Below are 20788 nucleotides of genomic sequence, written 5' to 3' on the forward strand. Positions count from 1 at the left end.
TCACTTTCAATGATATAGCCAGATGTTTTCTTTCAGTTGTCCCCTTTTGAGGACAACTCTTTTTATTCTTGCTGTGTAAGTTTAAAGTCTGAAAGCAGCACTATGTAACTTTTGGCTCTCTAGCGGTTAATAAACAGAACCGCACACATCCCGCGGAAGAACATTCCAACCGGAGCTACTTCTCTAAGTTTATGTCTATGGCGATTCACGCAGGTATGTGTTACTCCGCAGCGGTGACGACCCGACCAGGCTACAATAGTCCAAATATAAGTACTCATAAGTGTACCGTAGTGATTCGGAATAAGACAAAAACGCGGTTTGGAAGATGAATTCATGATGTACTCGCTCATTATATACATTTAGCAAATTTTGAACACAGAAAAAGTTACATAGCGCTGATTTAATATTTTATTCATAATTTTCTCCCAATCTTTGGCAGAAGAGAGCAGTGAATCACACTGATTCCTGCTTAAAGTGAATCTCAGTTTCACAGCGTGCAACTGGCTGTTTGCTTCTGAGGTCACAATTTCATGTGCACGTTTACAGTTATGCATGAATTCAGGAGGAAGGTCTGAGCTGACAGAGGAAGTTGATAATCAGCATCATGGTATCAATAAAGCCTGATTGGACTGGTTTGGTTTTCTGAACTTGAAACCAATCCTGTAACCCAGAGTTTGTTCAGCTAGCTTCATGGTACAGGCCCCAGAACTGATTCAAAAAGCATTGCTTAATAGTTCAAAATAACTTGCAGCATAAAACCAGAGGAAATAAAATACATCAGTAAACATTTACAAGCCAGCACTTTCTCCACACATGCTTCCTTCATTCCACATCTTCAACTGGCCTTGGAAACAAAACACAAATCATCGCCTTAGCCACAATCTTCCACAGAAGCTTAACTTGTGACTAAGCTTGTCATTTTGAAAGATAAAATGTTTCTGTACATTGCATGGCAATGAGTGCAACCAAGGATGAGGACAAGATAAACATTAAAAGAGTCCCTCCTTGTAAACATTCCAGAACCATAACAAGTGTTCGTCACAGCCACCAAAGTGAAAACTATTTTTATATATATTTGCATCAGCCAAAATGGTTTTGAATAGTTCATATAAGGTGCTACAAAGGAATTTCAAGTGAGTTATTTTCAAGTGAGTGACGCATCAATCTTCACAATTTAGTTACTGGTTTGGAGAGTTGTTAATAAATAACGTTTGTAACTGAATCTCATGTCTCATGATAGAGGGTGTCTATTTACCATGCACCCTACTGCAGATATGATGATTTAAAGAGAAATATAACATAAGAAAAATGACAACGTGTCCAATTTTCTCGAATGAACCGTGAGAAATAACTGAAATATTCAAGAGTAGTGTTAGATATCTGACTAAATCGCTAATATTTCCGTAAAACTCAACCAAAAGCCATTTTCATTAAATCATTGTCTAAAATTAGAATTAAAAAAAATACTTAACACTACCTTTACAGTTTAAATGAGTAGTTAGTGTGTTAAGTAACGCTGGACTCGCCAGCTTATGTTTTGCAAATCAGGTCAGATTTCATCCCACTCCAGACCGGAGTACTCTTTCAGAAAACTGATGTGGAAATCTCGCACTTTGCCAAGAAGTACATTCAGCTTTTCTATGGATGGCAGGATTGTCATTCTGAAACAAAGACAAACAGACCAAACTTTAAAAAAAAAAAATGCTAACAGATAAACGAGTTACTGGCATATAAAGTAAAAAAAACACTGGACACCGAAAACAATGATATCACACAATATTTTGAATAGCAAGGGGAATAATTCTCCGTTTTGTGAGCCATTTCATTTATCTGTTTTAAAACCACCACAAAATGTGACAAGCATGTGCACATTCAACAAATATTATTCACATGCTTTTTTCAGCTCAGGACATAAACAAACAAATAAACCAAAAAAAGCGCTCAAGACCAAATATGGCAGATTTCAAATCATGTTCTTCCAGGAAGTCACGGGGGAGGGGGATATCACCTGATAGCAAATAAAATGTGAATTTGTTTGATCATAAAGTTTACCTGAAATGATACGTTCTATCTTTCTGCCCAAAGCCACTCCCGGGAACAACGCAGATTCCTGTCTCCTCCAGCAACCTCAGGCAGTAAAGCATGTCAGGCTGCATTCCTAGAGCCTGCCCAATTACAGACACATCCTCAGTGACAGCTCAGACTTTGCATTTCTGACTTTCTCCTGATGTCATTCAACTTTGTCTGAGTTACAGAACACAGAGAAGCTTCATTCCAATAGAAGAGCGGCTTCTCAAGTGGAAACAAAAGTTACTAACTGTAGCAAATTACCATTCTGCAAGCAATTATTCACTCAATTCTTATCAAGTTTATAAACAGAAAAGGAGTGTAACTAACATTTATATCATTCTTAAACAGCATAACAGTTATACAGTTGGATTTAGTAATTCAAGTAAGAGTACTGGACAAACTGTGCTGAACTAGTACTACTGGTTACACCCTTTCTAATCAGATAACACTTGTCATGAGTGGTGATGAAAGGAAATTTACACAATTCACTGTGAACAGTCTAGAGTGTCCTGGAAACTAGCGGACAGCTAGGATAACAATACCAAAAGCAAATAGTAGGAGCACTTGCCTTGGCTTCCTCCACTGCCTTAGGAGGGATAAAGATTCGAGGGAAGGCGTACATGGACCCCTGGACAGGATTACACTTGATTCCTGGAACTGAATTCAGGATCTGCTCAGTTAGTTTGGCTTTTTCTGCTAAAGCACCCAGAACTGATGATTTCTCCTGAAAGAGATCAAACAAACACAATCACGCCTAGTCAAACCCAAACATTAAAACTCTTCAGGGCTGTTTATGTAATAACAGGTTACTGATGCGTAACATTTAGAGGTTTATATACTAGAAACCACATAACAATGAAGTCACCGTCAGTGCCAGTACACAATGTGCTTTACTCCACCAGATACTAAACGACTAACCTGGTGGAACTGTTTGAACGTGTGCTCTTCTGGTTGAGGAGGGTTGACAATCACATCCATTGCAGCCTGGCCAGCCAAGGGGGGACACAGGCGAACTGATAAAAGCTTGACCAGCTGGGCCTTGACCTCAGGATCCATGTTGATCACCTCCATATATCCTCCCCTGAAGCCACACCTGTGGAAGGACATGGACATATCGCATGAGTTCTCAGAACTGTAGGACAAGGTTGCCACGTTGAGTAGCCAAAACATAAATATTTGAGGTTTTGTCAGAGAAACGCTCAATTCCAGTCAGGCCACTTTCCACAAAGTATCAGAGGAGTCGTTTGGACTTTTGAACAACCAAACACAGTTAGAGGAATGGGGTTTTAACAAATATAAACACAACAACGCTCACTGGAATGCCACTTCAGAGATGTCCTTACAAATGCCAGCTTGAGACTGAAGGTGGTGGATATTTCTACATCCCATCTATTTCAAATGGCAAATTACAAAGCCAGACGATGTCTAAATGTTTGAGGATAGTGTGGTTGTCGTGTGAAAGTGTGTGAAGGGTCAGTGAAAGCTGATCTTAAGGAGGCCATCTCAAGTTAAGGCACATGCTGGCCCCTGCAGAGGTTCAAGAATAGGGATACTCACTCTCCCGTGTAGCCTTTGGAAGTGGAATGGAAGGAGACGAGCTCCACACTGCTGAAGTACTCGGGACCCATCTCATAAAGCACCTTCTTGAAGGAGTGGAACTGACAGTCAGGAGCGTACACATTGTCCTGATACACCTGCCAGCAACAGTACAAATCATCATTTAGTGCATAATGGTCACAATGTGCTAAATTAGAACAGGATTTAGGCAACTGATGCACACATTCTTCTGAACAGTTTCACACTTAACTATGGTTCAAAACTTACTAGTCAATACAGTTTTTTTAATGTTCTTGAAAGAAGTCTTATGCTCATCGAGGCTGCATGTATTTGAAAAATACAATAAAAACACTAAAACTGTTTAATGTTATTACAATTTAAAATGACCATTTTCTATTTTAAAATTAGAAGCATTCCTGTAGCTCAAAATGTATGGGTTTGATTGCCAGGGAATGCATGAACTGATAAAGCATAGACCTACCAATATAAATCACTTTGGATAAAACTGTCTGCAAAACGCATAAATGTAAATCTAAAATGTCATTTATTCCTATTGTCAAAACTGAATTTTAGCTATCTTAAAAAAAAATATTCTAATACACAAACATTTCTTGCTATTATTATTGTTGCTTAACATTTTTGTGGAAACCATGATACTTTCTTTAGGATTCCTTGGTGAATAGAAAGTTTAAAAATAGCATGCATTTGAAATAGAAACTTGTTGTAACACAAAATGTCTTTACTGTCACTTTGGTCAATTGAATGCATCCTTGCTAAATAAAAAATACTGGCCCTAAACATTTGAATGGTAGTGTATGTTTAAAGATAAATCACTTCCAGCTCAACTAGTTTCTTATCCAAAGTGTAAATGCAAAAGAGCAGAAATTGTGATTACCTCATCTGACATAACAAAGAGATTCTCTTCATATGCAAAGTGCAAGACTTCTTCAATGCATTTTTTACTCTGGACCTGACCTGTAAAGAGCAAACAGGGATGATGGAAGAGAGATCACAGAATTTAGGAGAAGGGTCTGGCTGCAGCTTGGCGCTTGCACTCTCATACATGCATTCTCAGGCTTGCACTCTCAGACACTTGCACTTCCGCTAGCGACGTCACTTGCAGTCTTTATTATTTTTTATTTTGTTCTATTTGTTGATTACTTTTTGTTTGAATCTCTCAACATTTTACAACAGTAGCCAGGTGGTGAAGACAAGAAAAATTACCCACCTGGCTATACGGTTGTAAAATGTTGAGAGATTCAAACAAAAAGTAATCAATAAATAGAACAAAATAAAAAATAAAAAAGACTGCAAGTGACGTCGCTAGCGGAAGTGCAAGTGTCTGAGAGTGCAAGCCTGAGAATGCACGTCTGAGAGTGCAAGTGCCAGGCTGCAGCCAGACCCTTTTGGAATTTAGAGGCATAATTCACCACTCAAAAATACATCAACATGATCAAACCTAGCACAACATATCTTGACATGCCTTATTTTAATACAGTAATTCTCAAACCGATGCATGAACACATATAATATATATTTACAATTTTGATGACTCATTCTGCAATCCAGATTTAATCAGCATCCCATGAACCATCACAACAAACATCACTCCAGAGACAGGATAGCACGAGCTTGGGCAGACCACAAAACGTATCCGACTAATTTGAATTTAATATTCTATATTCTAATATATTTTACATTCCATATGCAATTTTCAGTAAATTGATTACATTTGTTTGTCAACACAAAGCTATCAGCTGCAGAAGACTTGGAATATTGCCTACAAACCATATGAAAGTAATTTTAGATCTCATCAGCATCGGTCCCCACTCACGTGGGATCATGACTGGAAAAAGAACATGAGGTATTAAAAGGGACACGCTCTTCTTTCCAGGACACCTGCTACTGGATCCAAACAAACACAAGGCCATTACGTTTCCTAGCACACGAGAATAGCTTTACAATATACCAACCAGTAGGGTTGCCAGGGTTTATGATGCAAATGACTCTTGGCTGACAGTGCTGTTTGGCAGCCTGATAGGCTCTGTGAAGTTCATTGATGTCCAGGGCCCAGCAGTTGTCCTCATCTAAGTAGTAGTTGACCTGTACCGCATCCATCTCGGAGATTGCAGCGGAGTAAAGCGGGTATTGAGGGATGGGGATCATTACACCGGTCCGAGAAGAATCTTTCCCAGACACCAGTAGCCGCAGAATAGTCTTAAAAACAAAGTTTGGTTTTGTTGGTAATGTAGGCCAAGTAAGCTGTCAAGTCTTTTTGATTGTAAACATCCAATGACTTACCATAATGCCATCACTAGCCCCAGTGGTGAGGTAAATGTTTTCCCAGTCTGAAGGCACTCCTTCATCTCTTTGCTCTATGTACGCAGCGATGTCTTTGCGGATGCACTCCACGCCGGGGCTTGCACTATATGACCCTGTGACAGAAACACATGCGTTAGCATTCATAAAGCACTTACTGCAGCACAACACTGAATGGAACTGAGTGTTACGATACAGGTCTATTGTTTCCCAGCTTCCTGAGAACTGCATGATCTGCAATAACAGGGGATCATGGATGCTTTCCAATCGCTACACTGTAAACTTATTATATCATGGCCTTAAGCGGTTTCAACCACACATCCTCAGAGAAACAAATGCACACACCGAGACTGTGTCCTCCGCAGCCCTGCAGGATACGCCGTGCTCTCCATTTCGCATCCTCTGGGAAACTGGGGCTGTCCATCAGCTCAGGGAATGTACAGAGAGCCACCACCTGCACAAATGAACACACACAGATAAAACACACTCTTATTTGTCTGCAGTCAGTGAGTGCAATTTGAAAGATTTAAGAGCAAATATAGATCATTGGTCTCTATGCACGTCTACTGCCTATTTATTTCCACTAAAATCTAAATGCTAAAATTCCATTTGCAATCAATTTTATAATTATTCAAAACAAACTGCAATTGATTTCTATATGCATTGTGTTGTAACTTCTAAGCAAAATGATTATTCATTTGCACACTGAAGGGGGGAATCAGCAATTTGAGCTGGAACTTTATTCCTAAATATAACAGAGTCTGGACCAGATGGCTGGTGGAGTCCAGTCCCTCCCAAAGTTTCCACGCCATAATAACCCATACAGGTCAAAGGCAGCTTTCTTTGACTCTCTTTTCCTTAATGATGACATGAGCTCAAGAATCATATGATCACACTGACCAGAAACTATGACTATCATGCAAAGCTGTCTTCTGTTGGCTCTCAAGAAAATGTATTTCACAAGCTGCAGAGTCTCAGGCCATCACAAAAGCTTTTGTTCAGCTCATAATGAAAGGCTGGATCAACTTTGACTAAACTAGGCCAATCAAGAGACTTTGCAAGGGAATTTGCAGTGTGTTCCAAAACTGTGAGTGGTCAACAAAAGCAGCTTTTCTTTCATGCCTTCTACAGTGAGCACAAACTGGACTCCTCATTAACCTGAATAAACGTGTTCATGCTAAAAAGGTCACTGATTTTGTTTGTAGGTTCTATGTTGTTTTTACAGTCTAAATGAGCTGAAAAATCTGTTGTGTAGTTTCAGGAGCATTGCATATATAATAAAAAGCATTGTGTTGTGGCACAGTGAGTGAACAGTTCAGGGGAACCAAATATGCATGCTGTAAAAATAGGAAATAATGTGCTTCATTTAATGTTGTGATAATACTGAAGTAACGACAGATCTTTTCTTTTGTATTATGATCATCCAAGTTAAATATATTATTGAAAAAGAAAAAATGTGAGCTGGGGTTTGGTTCTACGCAATTGCTGTTGATTGGATTTTGAGATGTGGGCATTACATTTAAAAAGTGGTGGTGGATGCATGTGAGCTTGAGGGTGGAGTGTTTAAGTGGACTAAATGATTGGAGAAGTCCAGCATATGTCACATAAGAGATGTTTGTTGTTTCACTGGAAGATTGAGTTTTGACATTTTTATGCTGATTTTAATACCAAAATAACTTTTAAATAAAAATATTAAATTTATTAAAAGGTTGACTATGAGACAAGAATAATTTGTGCATTTTTGGTTACCTGTCTGAGGAAGGTGATTGGCTGTTGTCCCATGGCATGTGCATCACCGATGTTGGCTTTGATGACTTCAGAGAAGGGTTTCGTACCACCCTAAGAAAATAAGAGAGGTGTCTATTATGTTAACAACCCCTTTACAATGCCACAAGTCTTGCCCAGAATCCATGTTGCAAAGTACACATCAAACAGACCTGTCCTCGCAAGCACGTTCTGTAGGGAAAAGATTATGTCTACCAGTACTGCAGTGAAAGCAGGTGTTTGTCTGAATATGCACAATTAGGTTTGGTCACGAAAACTAGGTGTATCTACACAGCCACATTCGTATAAAACTAAGGTTGTTAAATTAAGTTGTAGAACATTTTGTTCTTTAAATCAGGCTACGTTTCATGACCTACTACAGTCATAAATCAGAACTTTCCTGTCACTTTCGATGACAGCAAAATTTATTTTATGTCATTGTTGTCCTCAAACATTCTGTACCATCTAGTCACAGGCTAAGGGCATGACAACACAAAGTTCAGCAGTTAATCAAGGTCACGTTATGAGATAAGGAGACCATCAGGGTCTGGGGGGGATCATGCCCTTGTCAGAGGTCGAGAAGGCACCTGTTCAGGGGCTATAAAAAAAGCTCCCTTCCTAAGTGCTCATCTGTCATTGCTGAGCATGCAAGCTCAAACATACTTCTACGTCATGGTAAAGAGAGTTAGATAACATTACTGCTGAATGGTCAGCATCACAGGAATCAGCAACTTTGTCGCATTGCTTTGATAATGGCACTGCAAGTAGGTCAGAAAGTGGACTGAGCACTGCTTTATTCAAAGCAACCCTCATGGACACAACAAGAAAGGAAGGCAAAATAATAAAGGTGTGCCACTACAAGGCATACAGGGTGGATCGTTTTGCATATTACTTCCAACCCAACACATTTGGCATGAAAAGCAGTATATCCCTAAGGGGATGTCCTCACATCTATTCAGTAACTAGTGTAGAATTAATGTTACAGCAAGTTTGAATATTTCCTATTTTAATTATTCACGTATTTATTTTTTATCCTAAAATTTCTTTACAATTTTTAATTAAAAAAGCTTTCATGTATTTAATTCCACCAGCAGCATTTGTAAACAAAACCTACTTGAAGTTGTTGCTGTATTTAACATAGTGTTGTCAACTATATATGAAAGTGCTTTGATGTCATGTCAATATTTCAACATAACTGGTGTAGTAAATGGCCAGAGCGGTTTCCATCTTAACCCTCTGAGCGATTATGTTAAGTGTCAAAACTCCAGAAATGGAAGCATGCTAAAAAACTATTAATTCAACAACCATATTTGGTGAACGCATTTTTAAGATTACTCTGCCTCACATAAATCATCACTAAACATGTCAGTAGTCAGATGTGTGGCCAAAGAGAAACACAAATTCCCATACTGAGACTATGACTCTATGAAAATTAAAAATGAAAATAAAAAATAAAAAATGTTTAACTTTATTGTTTGCAACTTTCTATTGTGTCTACCTGAGCAATGTTGACTGTATTCTAGCACTGGTTACAACTGTGAACAGAAATAACAATTTTATTATGAAAAGACGTGTTTGTTTCATTGGAGTGTCTAAAGATAAACATTTACAAACATGTAGCTCTGGGATGCTGCACTGAAGCATTTCTCACCTCCTCCAAGTATCTCTCGATCTCTCCGGCTTTGAGGACGATGGGTCCTCTCACGGCGTACTCCACAGCCTTCACCTGCGGGTTCAGTGTGTCCATAGTCAGGGTCTTCTCCCGCATCTTCCCGTCGAGGCGCCCAGCAGACGCTTTAGCCTCGGCGGTGATGAAGCGCATCTGGCCGCACTTCTCCACGGACGGACCTTGAGATTTGTGTCGCACCCCAGTAAGAGAAGTCAGTGTTAAGGGGGTACAGAGATCGAGAGCTCCGGCGATCAGTGATCGAGCTGCCAGCGACTGCAAGCGATACATTTCTGCTCAGTGAGGAAGTCGAGTCTGTCTGGAGAACAAGTAACGAGGATGCGCGTGAAGAGACGCTACTGTAAAGATACTGTTCTTCTAACCGCCAGTTAAAGCAAAGGATAAAATTGACAATAAAAAAACGCAATCACGTCAGAAAACGTTTCTTCTATACGAGGCCGATCCGCATTATGAATTGCTTAACTGTACCACGTTCACCAGAGAATCATCTCATCGTCGCCTACTCTCATCCACCCGGCTATCTTTATGCTCTCATTCAGCGCGCTCATGTTTCGTCATGGGGGTTGTAGTTTTCATGCTGCTGTTTGATCCACCTTCACCATTCGCTGCGCTTAGAATAAAACTACAATACCCAGCGCTGTATAAGTTACCGCAGCCGGTGGGTGCGTGTGAGGGGCGGAGATTTCCCCGTTGTCACAGCCGGCAAAAATTTCATCAGCACACAGGGGCGTGCAAAAAAAGTCTCTAACTAACGTTGATTAAAAAGCTTTAAACTCCGCCGCTGCAAATGAGATATGACATGTCTGGTCATTTTAAATTTGTTAAAGTTTTTTTTTAAAGTTTTTTTAAACGATTTTCTTCAACATCTGGGTAGAGATAGGTATCAGATTAAACCTTAAAAAACCGAATAAAGAAAATTTGAAAACATTTAGTCCCATATTAATCCTCAGCCCCCCAGTGCCATAAAACAGGAAGCTTCTTGTCTGCGTCTTTTGTATTTCATCACATTGAAGAGGACAGCGTCATAACATATTACACAATAGCCTACATCTTAAACGTTCTTTTTAAGTCGGTCATTTTTCTGAATGAAAGAAAAAGTGAAAGAATCTGTTATTTCATTTACTCGATTTTTAAAAGAAAAACATTTTTTAAATCATATAAAGTTTCAGTCGAGTTCATAAACCATAGTGTTTTTGTTCATTTTAAACGTAGTATTCTACTACGTTAAAATGTCTCGTACATGCATTAATGTGGGTTTTATTTGGAAAGTATACACAAATTCAAGTCAAAGGCTGAAGTAATGAAAATGTTTCTGTGATCTGGATGAAATTCTGCCATCTGTTGGACACAAGGCTGTATCTCTATTTATACTTATAAATAAGTATTGTTTATTATTATTATTATTATCTAGAATGTCTACCTCTCACTGGTACCATATACCATCTGTTTGTCATGTTGCTTTTTTATTATTATTCATAAGATATTTTATAAGATATCAGGTAGATACGAGTAGTTTCACTTATAATATAATATATATATATATATATATGTATGTGTGTGTGTGTGTGTGTGTGTGTGTGTGTGTGTGTGTGTGTGTGTGTGTGTGTGTGCTTTCACTTATGTGATTTCCCAGTTGTTCCCAAACAAGATTCTCTTTCAGTCCGATCGAAATTCCAATTTTCTCAGAAAACATCAACACCCTATGTACCAGTAGCCTAAGTCATCATGTGAGAGGTTAAAAGAGCAGCCTTGTGCTGAACAATGACTTGTTTAGCATATGAAGAGGACATGAGATTCCCAGAGTGCAACCAACAGCCTTGAAGTCTGCACTGCAGAGCCACACATAATATTCTTTTAAGATTTTCCTTTCTTTTTCAATAGGCTCTCAACAGAAGGCTTTAGTATTTAAAGTGATATGGACAAAATGCCGCTTCTCTGCTGTAATTTTAAAACACTAAAGCAGTCCATGCCATGCAGTGTTTTGGAGAAATACTAACAGAGACTAAAATAATGATGAAGGAAATGCTTTCTGCAGACAGGACAGACTGGTAGAACTGTAAAATCTGCAGATGCTGTAATTACATATTTGCATAAAATGGGAGTATTTTTTGTCTTTTTCATTTTGCTTAAGCTTAGTGTTGTTAAGTATTTATATTATAAAATAAAAACAGCCCTCTGATCATCTCTTACATTTTTATTGTATTACAAACAAAACATATTCCTGTAGACACTTTTCAAATGTTTTGATTGTATCCCATGTTGTCAGATATATAAAGAGTATAAAAAAGTCTAGCAGTAGGTGGGGGTGGGGTAATGAGGAGCTGAGTTTTGTCCTTAACAACAGAACAAAAACATTAACTGGAGCGCACAAAGCAGAAGACATGCACGAAATGTGATTGCATTGTAAGCCAATTATATGAAAACATCTGCTAAGAACATTAACAGGCCTATAATAACTGAGCTGAAGATGTTGTCTATCAGGAACATAAAGATTACTTATGAAAAAGAGACTGATTATAGCCTACAGCAAACAGAAAATCATCTGTCCATTAAGGTTGGCGTTTCAGCCTCAAGAGTAGTTTGCAAATCAATGTGAGGAAAAAATTTTCATTATAGTGCTTTTGGTACAGGAAAAGGTCATACAGATTACAATTATAATCTAATGCTCTCACACACTTCCGCACAAGCATTTACAGTTACACAATACAAGTAACCATAAAAAGAAAAACAACATTAATCACATGGTGCCATTTATTGAAGTATTTCATGTGAGGATATTATAAATTATTAGTCAGATTTTTCAATATTGACAGTTTTCGTCGCATCGAACAATTGTTTTCATCAAGCTATATTAAAAAGTGATGGCAGTGTCTCAACCAGCATATCTATTTCACCCACATCAGCAGTTATTGTTCTTCACCCATGTGACTGTCGTGCTGTAGTGCGCATGCTCCTTGAGTGCTGGATGCATAAAGGAAATATCTGGACAGCACAATATTTATTATTGCCGTTCTCCCTCTCAAAGCTGCTTTTTTGACGCACAGTGCTCAACTTTAGAATGTGTAAAAACAACAACAACAAAAAGTGCTAATCTTTCCATTGCTAGCTGTGGGTCACGTGAGCTGGCAGCCAGGGACCGAGCGAGCCTCTACAGCGCGCATGCGCAGTGTGTATCGAGCGATTGATGGTCCATCGGCTTGTGTGTGTGTCTGAGCTCCTGATCAGCTGCACTTCTCTGTGTGCGTTAGTGCAGCTGGAAGTTTTTCAGTACGATCGCCGAGATCAAGGGATATTATTGAAGCCCGTCGATATAAATATGTCTACAAACAAAGTGAAGAAAGTGAAAATGGCCACCAAATCATGCCCGGAGTGTGACCAACAGGTGAGCTGTTGTTTGTCAATGAATGATATATTTGTGTTTTTGCTCAAGTTCTCAATCGCCGGATTGTTATCTTTAGTATGGTGTGTGCTTTAATAAGGTTAAGTTATTTATTAGAGCTGTGTGAGTTACAAACAACGTTGCTACGTGATGGGAAATATGGTTTTCACATTTTGTCGATTGTATTGAAGTGATTTTATTGATATTATGTGTCGTATCACATAATAAGCCACCGAATTTGGTTTCCATCTTAGTTTGGCGATGAAAACGTGTAAGGCTGTTAAAGGATATCCAGCTTGCTGCATTGAAACAATTACATTTCATAGGTTTCATGCAGTCTGTTTTCGCCTCGTTTAATATCACGAAGAAGAATTAAACTGCTTATAAATGTGCATGTTATTATCTAAAGGCTTCAGCCACTTCTAATGATGATACAATTATACATTAATGCTGGTTTTGACATATAAACGATGAATTGGTTTTTGTTTATTTTGCCCTTGAACAAACAGAACTCACGTCATTGCAGACCATTTCATAAGACTGTATTTTGTGTCACTGTATCAGTTTAGCTGCAGAAAACGATCAGGGTATTGTTTCCTGTTTACTGTGGAGTCAGTGTCATTTTTTCCCCAGTCAAAGGACACATCAGTGTTGTCTTTATAAGGCACTCCATATTTATTTACCCCTTTGTAAATGCCTAATATTGAAGTGCTCTTCCTCAAGTGTTGTGAAATATTTAGTCAGTCATTATATACATTTCAGTGTGTACTGAAGTTCATTGAGTTCTCTTTCTCTCTTTCTGTTTCTCTCAGATTCCTGTGGCTTGTAAATCCTGTCCTTGTGGCTACGTCTTCATAAGCCGAAAGCTTCTCAATGCCAAATTAAATGAGAGGTCTCCAGTAATGGGTAACTTGTGCATCTTTTATGTGTTTTATGCATCTGAAAGCCCCATATATTTATCATTCCTATATTATGTTATGCTAAATTATGTACTGTTCAAATATTTATCAAGTAGCCTTTAACAAGATGTAATGTGACTATTGATCTGGAAAGTGACGGCTGTGGAATTGATGTTTAAATTTCTTACTATGGAATGTAATTCCAGATATTAATCAGCTAACTTTTCTGTCCCACTGAAAAATTAACACTTGCTCATTTCATTGCTTTAATATTATCTACCCATTTGAGTCGGCCACAGTTAGCCTGTGTCTTCAGGCTATACTCGTGAGTCATATTGATTGAGAAAAAAAAAAAAACGATTTTTTTATATATATATATATATATATATATTTATACGGTATGTGTTGGACTCTTTGGCCTAGTGAATGGAAATAAATAGCAGGCAAGTTTCCAGTCAGCAGGATGCGTTACAGAAATACAGAAATGAGTGGTGCAGTGATGGCTGTTTGCTTGAGTGAGTAGTGCTAAGAGAGATGGGGGAAGGGCAAACTAATTCCTGTCTGAAAAGCTTGCTCCTGCCGCGTCTCTCTCTATCTCTCTCCCTCTCTCCACCCCCTCCCGCCACTGTCTTATCAAGAAACTAGTCACAGTATTTCAGTTGACTCATTTTTATGATACATCAAGTCATGTATAAAATCGCCCAAAGATTAAATTATACAAAATACATTTCTCAAAGTTGAACTGAAGGTTTGTTGTATTTTAATTGAAGGGATTTTTGCGAAGTGATGTCACAAAATGACGTCTGTAGAAATGTTTAAAAGTGTGTTATATAAGCGATAAGAGGCCAGCTTGGGTTGTCGTGATCTTGTTAAAATGTGTCAACTGTGTGGCTTATAGTGTGAGCACATTTATTTTCACAATAATTTGGTAAACTTGTGATTTTTTAAATGATTCATTTGAATTTCTGCTATTTGGAATTCATATTTAAGCACTAAAATCAGGTTTTGGGTCAGTCATGAGTATTCAGAGGCAGACAAAGTACTCAACTCCATTACTTGAGTGAAAGTACAGATACTGCTTGTCAAATATTACTCCATTACAAGTAAAAGTTGTAAAGACAGATTTTTATAAATGTACTTAGTTACTGTCCGCCTCTGAGTATTATATTGTATAAGCTAGAAAACAATGTCTCATTGTGTACATATCAAATAGGCAGATAGTCTCAAGCATGCTGAAGATTTATGATTTTTATTGTTCAAAGCCCAGCTGGCGTGTGCATTGCGTTTTTTGGCAGCGCAGGCTCAGCCTGTGATTGTTACATTGAGTTATGACTGGAATGCTCTGCACAAATGTTCTTTGTTTAAATGTTTTACTGTGGTGTGATGTATACGTTGATTTCCCCACTTCTTCCCATTTTTTAATTTTTCTGTACAAATAATTCTGAGCTTTCTGCAAGTCACATAAGGAATTAATTTGTAAATATGTGGAGGGTGTGAGATTCTACTTGTATTATATTATTTGAAGGGTGTAGCCATAGTTTCTTCTGAACGAAACATTTCCATTTTAGCAGAAGTATTTATTCACGGTTTCCCCTGCACTCTGCTAATGTGCTCAATATGAAATAGGACAGACTTTATTTAGATTGCCCTGCCTGCCCTTGCATTGTTTGCTTCTTGGAAAGAGAATTTTAATTCAGAATTTAAACTTTAATTTAATTTAAAATATTAAATGAAAGCCTAAATAAGACATTTATTTAAAAAATGGTGTTGTTTGCAACATGAAACAAGACAAATGTGATAAGAATATTGGATCAAATTTATAGCCAAGCTTGCCAGATATTTTACAATAACATTCACACATGATGCAACCCCGTCTTCATGACTGTGTCCTAGTTGTGAAGGAGTTACGCAGTGTTAATGAGCTGTAGAACAGAGCTCTTCTTGTTAGTGCAGGTTATTGACAGGGCCTGGATTGCTGAGTTAACGTGCAGTCGTACAGCAGGCCTGTAAAGGGAGTGAGCAGAAGAAGATCTTATCACAGCATTTAGAATCAAATGGCTGCCATGGAAATAGTTGATTATCTAAATATTTAAAATATCTGTTGGTGACAGAAGGTTGCCACTAGAGATTCACAGAACTGAGTTACACCAAGATTATTAAATCATAAATCATTCTAGTGCTAGATTATTTTTGGAAAGCTGACATGCTGTACTTCATATAAAAACATTTTTAAACGGCATGTTTCTAATTCAAAAATAATAATTAAATTAATTAATAATTTTATTTAATCAATTTAATTTATATATATTATTATATATAATTTTAATAATTTTTATGAATGCAACTTTTAACTCATATTATTTGAGAGGCTACGTGGAGTATATGTATTCAAATGAATTTGCCACACCAAAATAAATGAGTGAACAATGAAAAAAAAATTGTAAGAAGCATAAAATGTAATAAAAATATGTAATGAACATAAAATGCTGGAAAAAGTCATAACACTTAATATATACAATTTCCTTTATACATTTAGAGCAAAAATATATAATGATTTTAAAAAAAGGACCCCCTGTCATTTCTTTTTACAAAAGATCTTTGACAAATTATGTATAGAATTGGCCAGATTCTGTATGTAGGCTCTTTCTTTTTTAAAAGCTTTCAATATATTATTATTGTTCTGGTGTAGTCACTCATATGAGCTCTCTTCACACAGGGTTGCTAGAGTCTGTTACTAATGACGTTTACTTGAAGCCTGAAGAAGAGTCCTATAAATAAACTCCCTCAGAGAGACTCAGGCCTACTTCCTTTAGTAACGAGCTCTTAATTCTCTGATTGTAGCTCTGCATATGGCTGTGCTTTTTACATCATTTGCTGATTTGCATGTGGACTCACACTCAGACCCTCTTTTGGCTTTTTAGTCTGTCAGTAATGGTTGGGGGATGGGTTTAAAGACTAAGTGAGGAAAACAAGAGCTGCTGTTTGTGTTAAAACTGTTGAGATGGTGTGGCTAGTTTGTGTATCTAGAATATGAATGGATCAACACCAATTACTGTATATTATAACCTTCTGATTGTGTTTCAGACCAATTGGACGCAAAGAGAAGACGAACAGAAAGAATCAGAAAAGAGAAGATAAACTTAACACCTACCAGTGATATGGAAAATAGGAGGCGACCCCGTTCCAACAGTCAGTCAGATCCAATCCGCAGAGGAAGAGGCAGACCCAAAACTGTTGGACTGAAGAAGCAGGAGGAAGAAAAGGGTAATGTGCAAACAGTAATCATTATAGATTTATGGTCACTATAAACATTAACATGAAGAAATGTAGGCATCCAGGGTGACTTTATTGCTGTTATTTTTTCATTTGCATTTACAGTGATGTCAAATAATGTCAATTTAATTGTCCACAATAATAATAATAAACTTTATTTTATCAACTTTTCTTGGAATATTTGTAAATATATTTAAATAAATATCTTTTTGGAATTGATATGCTCAGATACAGACTAATGTAAGTGGAACCAACAAATTTCTTTGAACGTTTGAATATGAATATAAACAAAAGTACTTCGTTAAGCTGACAAAAAGGGTTGTTGCTTTGAAAAGTGCTTTTGTCAATGTTTGCTCAGTGAAAGCATTATGAGTGAGTGTGCTTTGAAGGGATCTTGTGAATGATGTTTGATTACAGGTTTCTTTCCCGTTTTTGCAAACACCTTTTTTCGCTATCGATGTGGCATTTATTTTCAGTGTCCGTCACTGTTTCTATCATTTTATCCAGTTTGAATCTATATTTTCTCATTTTGCGTCATGCTCTCCCCCCCGCCCCTCCATTTCATAGTTTAAATGCGTCTTGTCTGTTGGGTCAAGCAGTAAATGAGCAAAAACTTAAAGAGGAACGTTTAGTAGCATTTCAAATATCTTAAGCATTAAGAAATATTTTAGAGAAGTTGCTGTAATACTGGGCTAGGAAATCAAAGATGTTGATGTATGTTCTCACGTCTGGAGCATCTCGCCAAGAGGAGGTATAAATCAATACTGGGAGCATTTGATGGTGTTAATTGTGTCTTGGAGTCCAGATACAGTAAACGACCTACCTACCACCCCTATCCTCAAACTGACCTTCACTCCCATCATGCCCCTCTCTGATTTCACACTCCCCCTAGAGATTTCTGTTTATTTACATTTGCCTTTAGAATAAAGCCCCTGTTTGGCGTGTCACCACTGATCCCACTGCATCTGTCTTCACTCCCAGCCACACCTAGCTGTAAACCAAATAGTGTCTCCTATTAAATAAAACTCTGTGTTGAGCAACCCTCGTATGTTTTAGATAAAGCTTTTTTTTGAATGACAACAGATGACCATATCTCCATGGACACAAAGAAATCTTCAGTATTCAGCAGCCATCAGGGTGGCATGTGGTTCATTGTACTGTTTCCAAGTGTACAGCTTTCATATTGTGGATTAATGATCCTTTCTTTACACTCTGCTGAATAAATCATTGCCGGGTTGGAAGCTTCTATGCATTATCAGCTCTTCTATGGAGGAGTGACGATTTTCATTTCACTGCAGATCTGCTGTGCTTTTCACTTTAAACAAAAGAGTTTCAATTAAATTACATTAGTATGAAGTTCTGCCCTTTTGGTAGTTGAATTATGCTTTGTGTCCTATAATAAATTGGCACATTTCCCTGTTGATAACAAACCAGTCGTGGTTGTTTTTGTAATGATTTTTTTTCCTTTTCTTTCACAGAAAAACAGGAAAAGGAGGTTGACATTTATGCCAACCTCTCCGATGAGAAGGCTTTTGTGTTCTCGGTGGCCTTGGCTGAGATTAACCGCAAAATTCTGGGCCAGAGACTCATCCTGTAGCAGGCGTTGGAAACAATTGCAGCTAAAACTCAGGACTCTTACTACGTGGCTGTGTGGGTGTCCCATATGTCTGTGGAAAAGCGAGTGGGAAACTCTGACCCGGAAAGGCTTAAACCCCTGCCTGCGTGGCCGAAAGCTCAGTGGTGCTACCGTGAACTGGTGGGATTTCAGACGCCCGGTTTGTGTATGAGGGAAAAATGACTGTTATCCTTCACATGAGTGAGAAGTGTAGTAATCATCATCAGTGGTGTAGGATTCTGTCTATTTTATTGACAATTTTATGGAATGTATTAAATGTTGCTACCAGTCGTTTCTTAAAATGTCAAGCTGTTTATTGGGGGACAGTGGGTTCACCAAAAGAGTGCAAATTATGACTGGTGCCATTATTCAGACTTGTAAGTGGATCTGTTCCAATATTTGTTTATTTAGGTGCCAGTGAGTCATATTATTTCAAAAGTAACCTGGAGCTGAACCCAAGGAAATGCCGAATTAATGGTTATTTATTATGCCTCAACCACCTTAATTTAAGTGTGTATTTTATTTTTCCCTTTTGGTATTGTTTTACAAATGGTAACAGCGTACATGTGTAATATTCATCCTGTATAAATATATATATTAAATTCAATTGCATTCAAACTTGTAGTTTTATTTTTAGTGGAAGTTAATTGCAACCATTCCTTCTCATACGTCATCGGCCCTTCTTTTAAGATGGATTTGGAGCAAGAAAAATGCCTATGGCAACTCTCGTAGAGAGCTCATATTTCAGCTGTCTTCTAAAGCTCTACTCAAAACTCAACCACTTTGTTTCAGTTGTTCACAGGCAATATTTCACCATGAACAAGCTGAACCAGACTCAAATGTGTTGAATAAAATACACAAGGATCGTCCTGGTTTTAAATGAAAATGTAAACTTTGGTATTTATGTAGCATTATCGTTTACAAAGAGCCCAGACCATTTCTGAACATGTATTTATTTATTTCCACCATCAGTTCGGATTGTGTTAGCTTCCCTGCGAGAGCAGCTGCCGCAGCCAGTCTTTTTTTCCAAAGCTTCATCACCAAGCAACAAGCTCACCTCAGAGAATCCAGTGTGCTGTGGTTTCCACAGAGATGATGGATCACCGGCTCTATATTCCCTTTTAAATTTGTTACTGACTTGCCCCCAGCAACCTTACTGATTCTCAAAGGGCATATTAATGAATAATTTAAAATGTAAAACATGCCTACTTAACAGTACAGTATGCCTCTATAGTCAATATATTCTGTCTTCCTTCAGACATTAACATGTAGAAAAGGTGAAATATTTTTTAGCTGCTTCAGCTCTTTACATGCAATATTTCACAGTCAACATATGACTTGTAAATAGATGCTATGTCCTTTCTTTTGTTAAAAGATTGCTAGGTGTGAAGAATTCTTAGTAAATGGAAAACATCCAAATTTGGTTGCCGAATTAATTTCACAGAGAATTATAAGGCTTTTACGTGAGTTTTTATGGGTAGGTTTAGCCTCCCCTGTTGAACAAGAAAAACAAGGTATGCATTCTGTTGTAGTAGCTCTCAATAAAAAGAAGGGATCAAAGTTAATAAGAGAAACCAAGACAAACGGGCCAAAGAAATTATTTTTCATAGAGTTTGAAAAAAAAAAAAGAGCCTTAAAAATTATGACCTGTATTTGGTTATGAGTAACTAACAATGAGGTGTAACAATAAAAATGCAAATACTGAGTGGAAACTGCAACTGTATGGCCAATAAGTTGAGACAGGTGATGAGATAAACACTGCATTTATCTTAATATACATGACACAAGAGTTGTTGAGGGGTTTCCCACTTTATGAGTAGCTGCATTTGCATTTGTTTGCCACCTTCAGTCAAGAACAGTGTGACAGCTGTTAACAGCTTTTCCCAGATGACTTTCTTTCTTTAGACGAACACAAACTTTTGTTTTCCCCCTCTGTTAATGTGTTAAAAAAATGTGCAAAAAGTTTTTAAAAAAGTTGAAAATATTAGTATTTTTCCTATACACAGGTAAGGTTTCACTTCAGAAGACACTGACTGAATAACTGGGGTTGTATGGATTACCGTCATGTTCACTTTGTGTTTTAATTTGATGCATCAACTTTGGGAGTCCCATACATTACAAACAAAAAGTTTGTGCTCATCTTAAGAAAGAAAAGGTAGAATATTCCTTTAATTTTGCTCTCCTTCAAATAGTGTAAGAGGCTGTCAGATTTAGACATGGTAGCT

At 37.6% G+C, this 20788-nt stretch overlaps 2 protein-coding genes across 2 annotated transcripts; one reads left to right on the forward strand and one right to left on the reverse strand.

Annotated features, from left to right (window-relative positions):
• Positions 1-373: 373 nt before the first annotated feature.
• On the reverse strand, positions 374-9917 carry LOC107690726 (alanine aminotransferase 2-like). Its single transcript, XM_016489128.1, has 11 exons — positions 9362-9917; positions 7696-7785; positions 6292-6400; positions 5929-6062; positions 5601-5844; positions 4523-4602; positions 3628-3764; positions 2989-3163; positions 2639-2794; positions 2053-2165; positions 374-1661 (listed from the first exon to the last, which is right to left on the reverse strand). Exons 1-11 carry the CDS (start codon positions 9665-9667, stop codon positions 1550-1552), a joined length of 1656 nt encoding a protein of 551 aa, XP_016344614.1. The 5' UTR covers positions 9668-9917; the 3' UTR covers positions 374-1549.
• A 2623-nt stretch (positions 9918-12540) lies between these two features.
• Positions 12541-19206, forward strand: LOC107690727 (UPF0547 protein C16orf87 homolog). The gene is made up of 4 exons (XM_016489129.1): positions 12541-12779; positions 13589-13682; positions 16760-16939; positions 18427-19206. Exons 1-4 carry the CDS (start codon positions 12582-12584, stop codon positions 18543-18545), a joined length of 591 nt encoding a protein of 196 aa, XP_016344615.1. The 5' UTR covers positions 12541-12581; the 3' UTR covers positions 18546-19206.
• Positions 19207-20788: the final 1582 nt, after the last annotated feature.

Source organism: Sinocyclocheilus anshuiensis, unplaced genomic scaffold (assembly GCF_001515605.1).
Source record: "Sinocyclocheilus anshuiensis isolate Anshui unplaced genomic scaffold, SAMN03320099.WGS_v1.1 scaffold3390, whole genome shotgun sequence".
Taxonomy (NCBI): domain Eukaryota; kingdom Metazoa; phylum Chordata; class Actinopteri; order Cypriniformes; family Cyprinidae; genus Sinocyclocheilus; species Sinocyclocheilus anshuiensis.

What these genes read in the sequence shown, in the direction of transcription:
- LOC107690726 (XM_016489128.1), bottom strand. Translation starts at nt 9,667, where the DNA reads ATGTATCGCTTGCAGTCGCTGGCAGCTCGATCACTGATCGCCGGAGCT. An exon ending in TCTTTGTTATGTCAGATGAG is followed by an intron (nt 3,765 to 4,522) that starts GTAATCACAATT and finishes TGTTGCTGGCAG; the next exon opens with GTGTATCAGGACAATGTGTA. An exon ending in CGTTCAAACAGTTCCACCAG is followed by an intron (nt 2,795 to 2,988) that starts GTTAGTCGTTTA and finishes GATCTCTTTCAG; the next exon opens with GAGAAATCATCAGTTCTGGG.
- LOC107690727 (XM_016489129.1), top strand. Translation starts at nt 12,582, where the DNA reads ATGGTCCATCGGCTTGTGTGTGTGTCTGAGCTCCTGATCAGCTGCACT. An exon ending in GCCCGGAGTGTGACCAACAG is followed by an intron (nt 12,780 to 13,588) that starts GTGAGCTGTTGT and finishes TGTTTCTCTCAG; the next exon opens with ATTCCTGTGGCTTGTAAATC. An exon ending in GAAGCAGGAGGAAGAAAAGG is followed by an intron (nt 16,940 to 18,426) that starts GTAATGTGCAAA and finishes TTTCTTTCACAG; the next exon opens with AAAAACAGGAAAAGGAGGTT.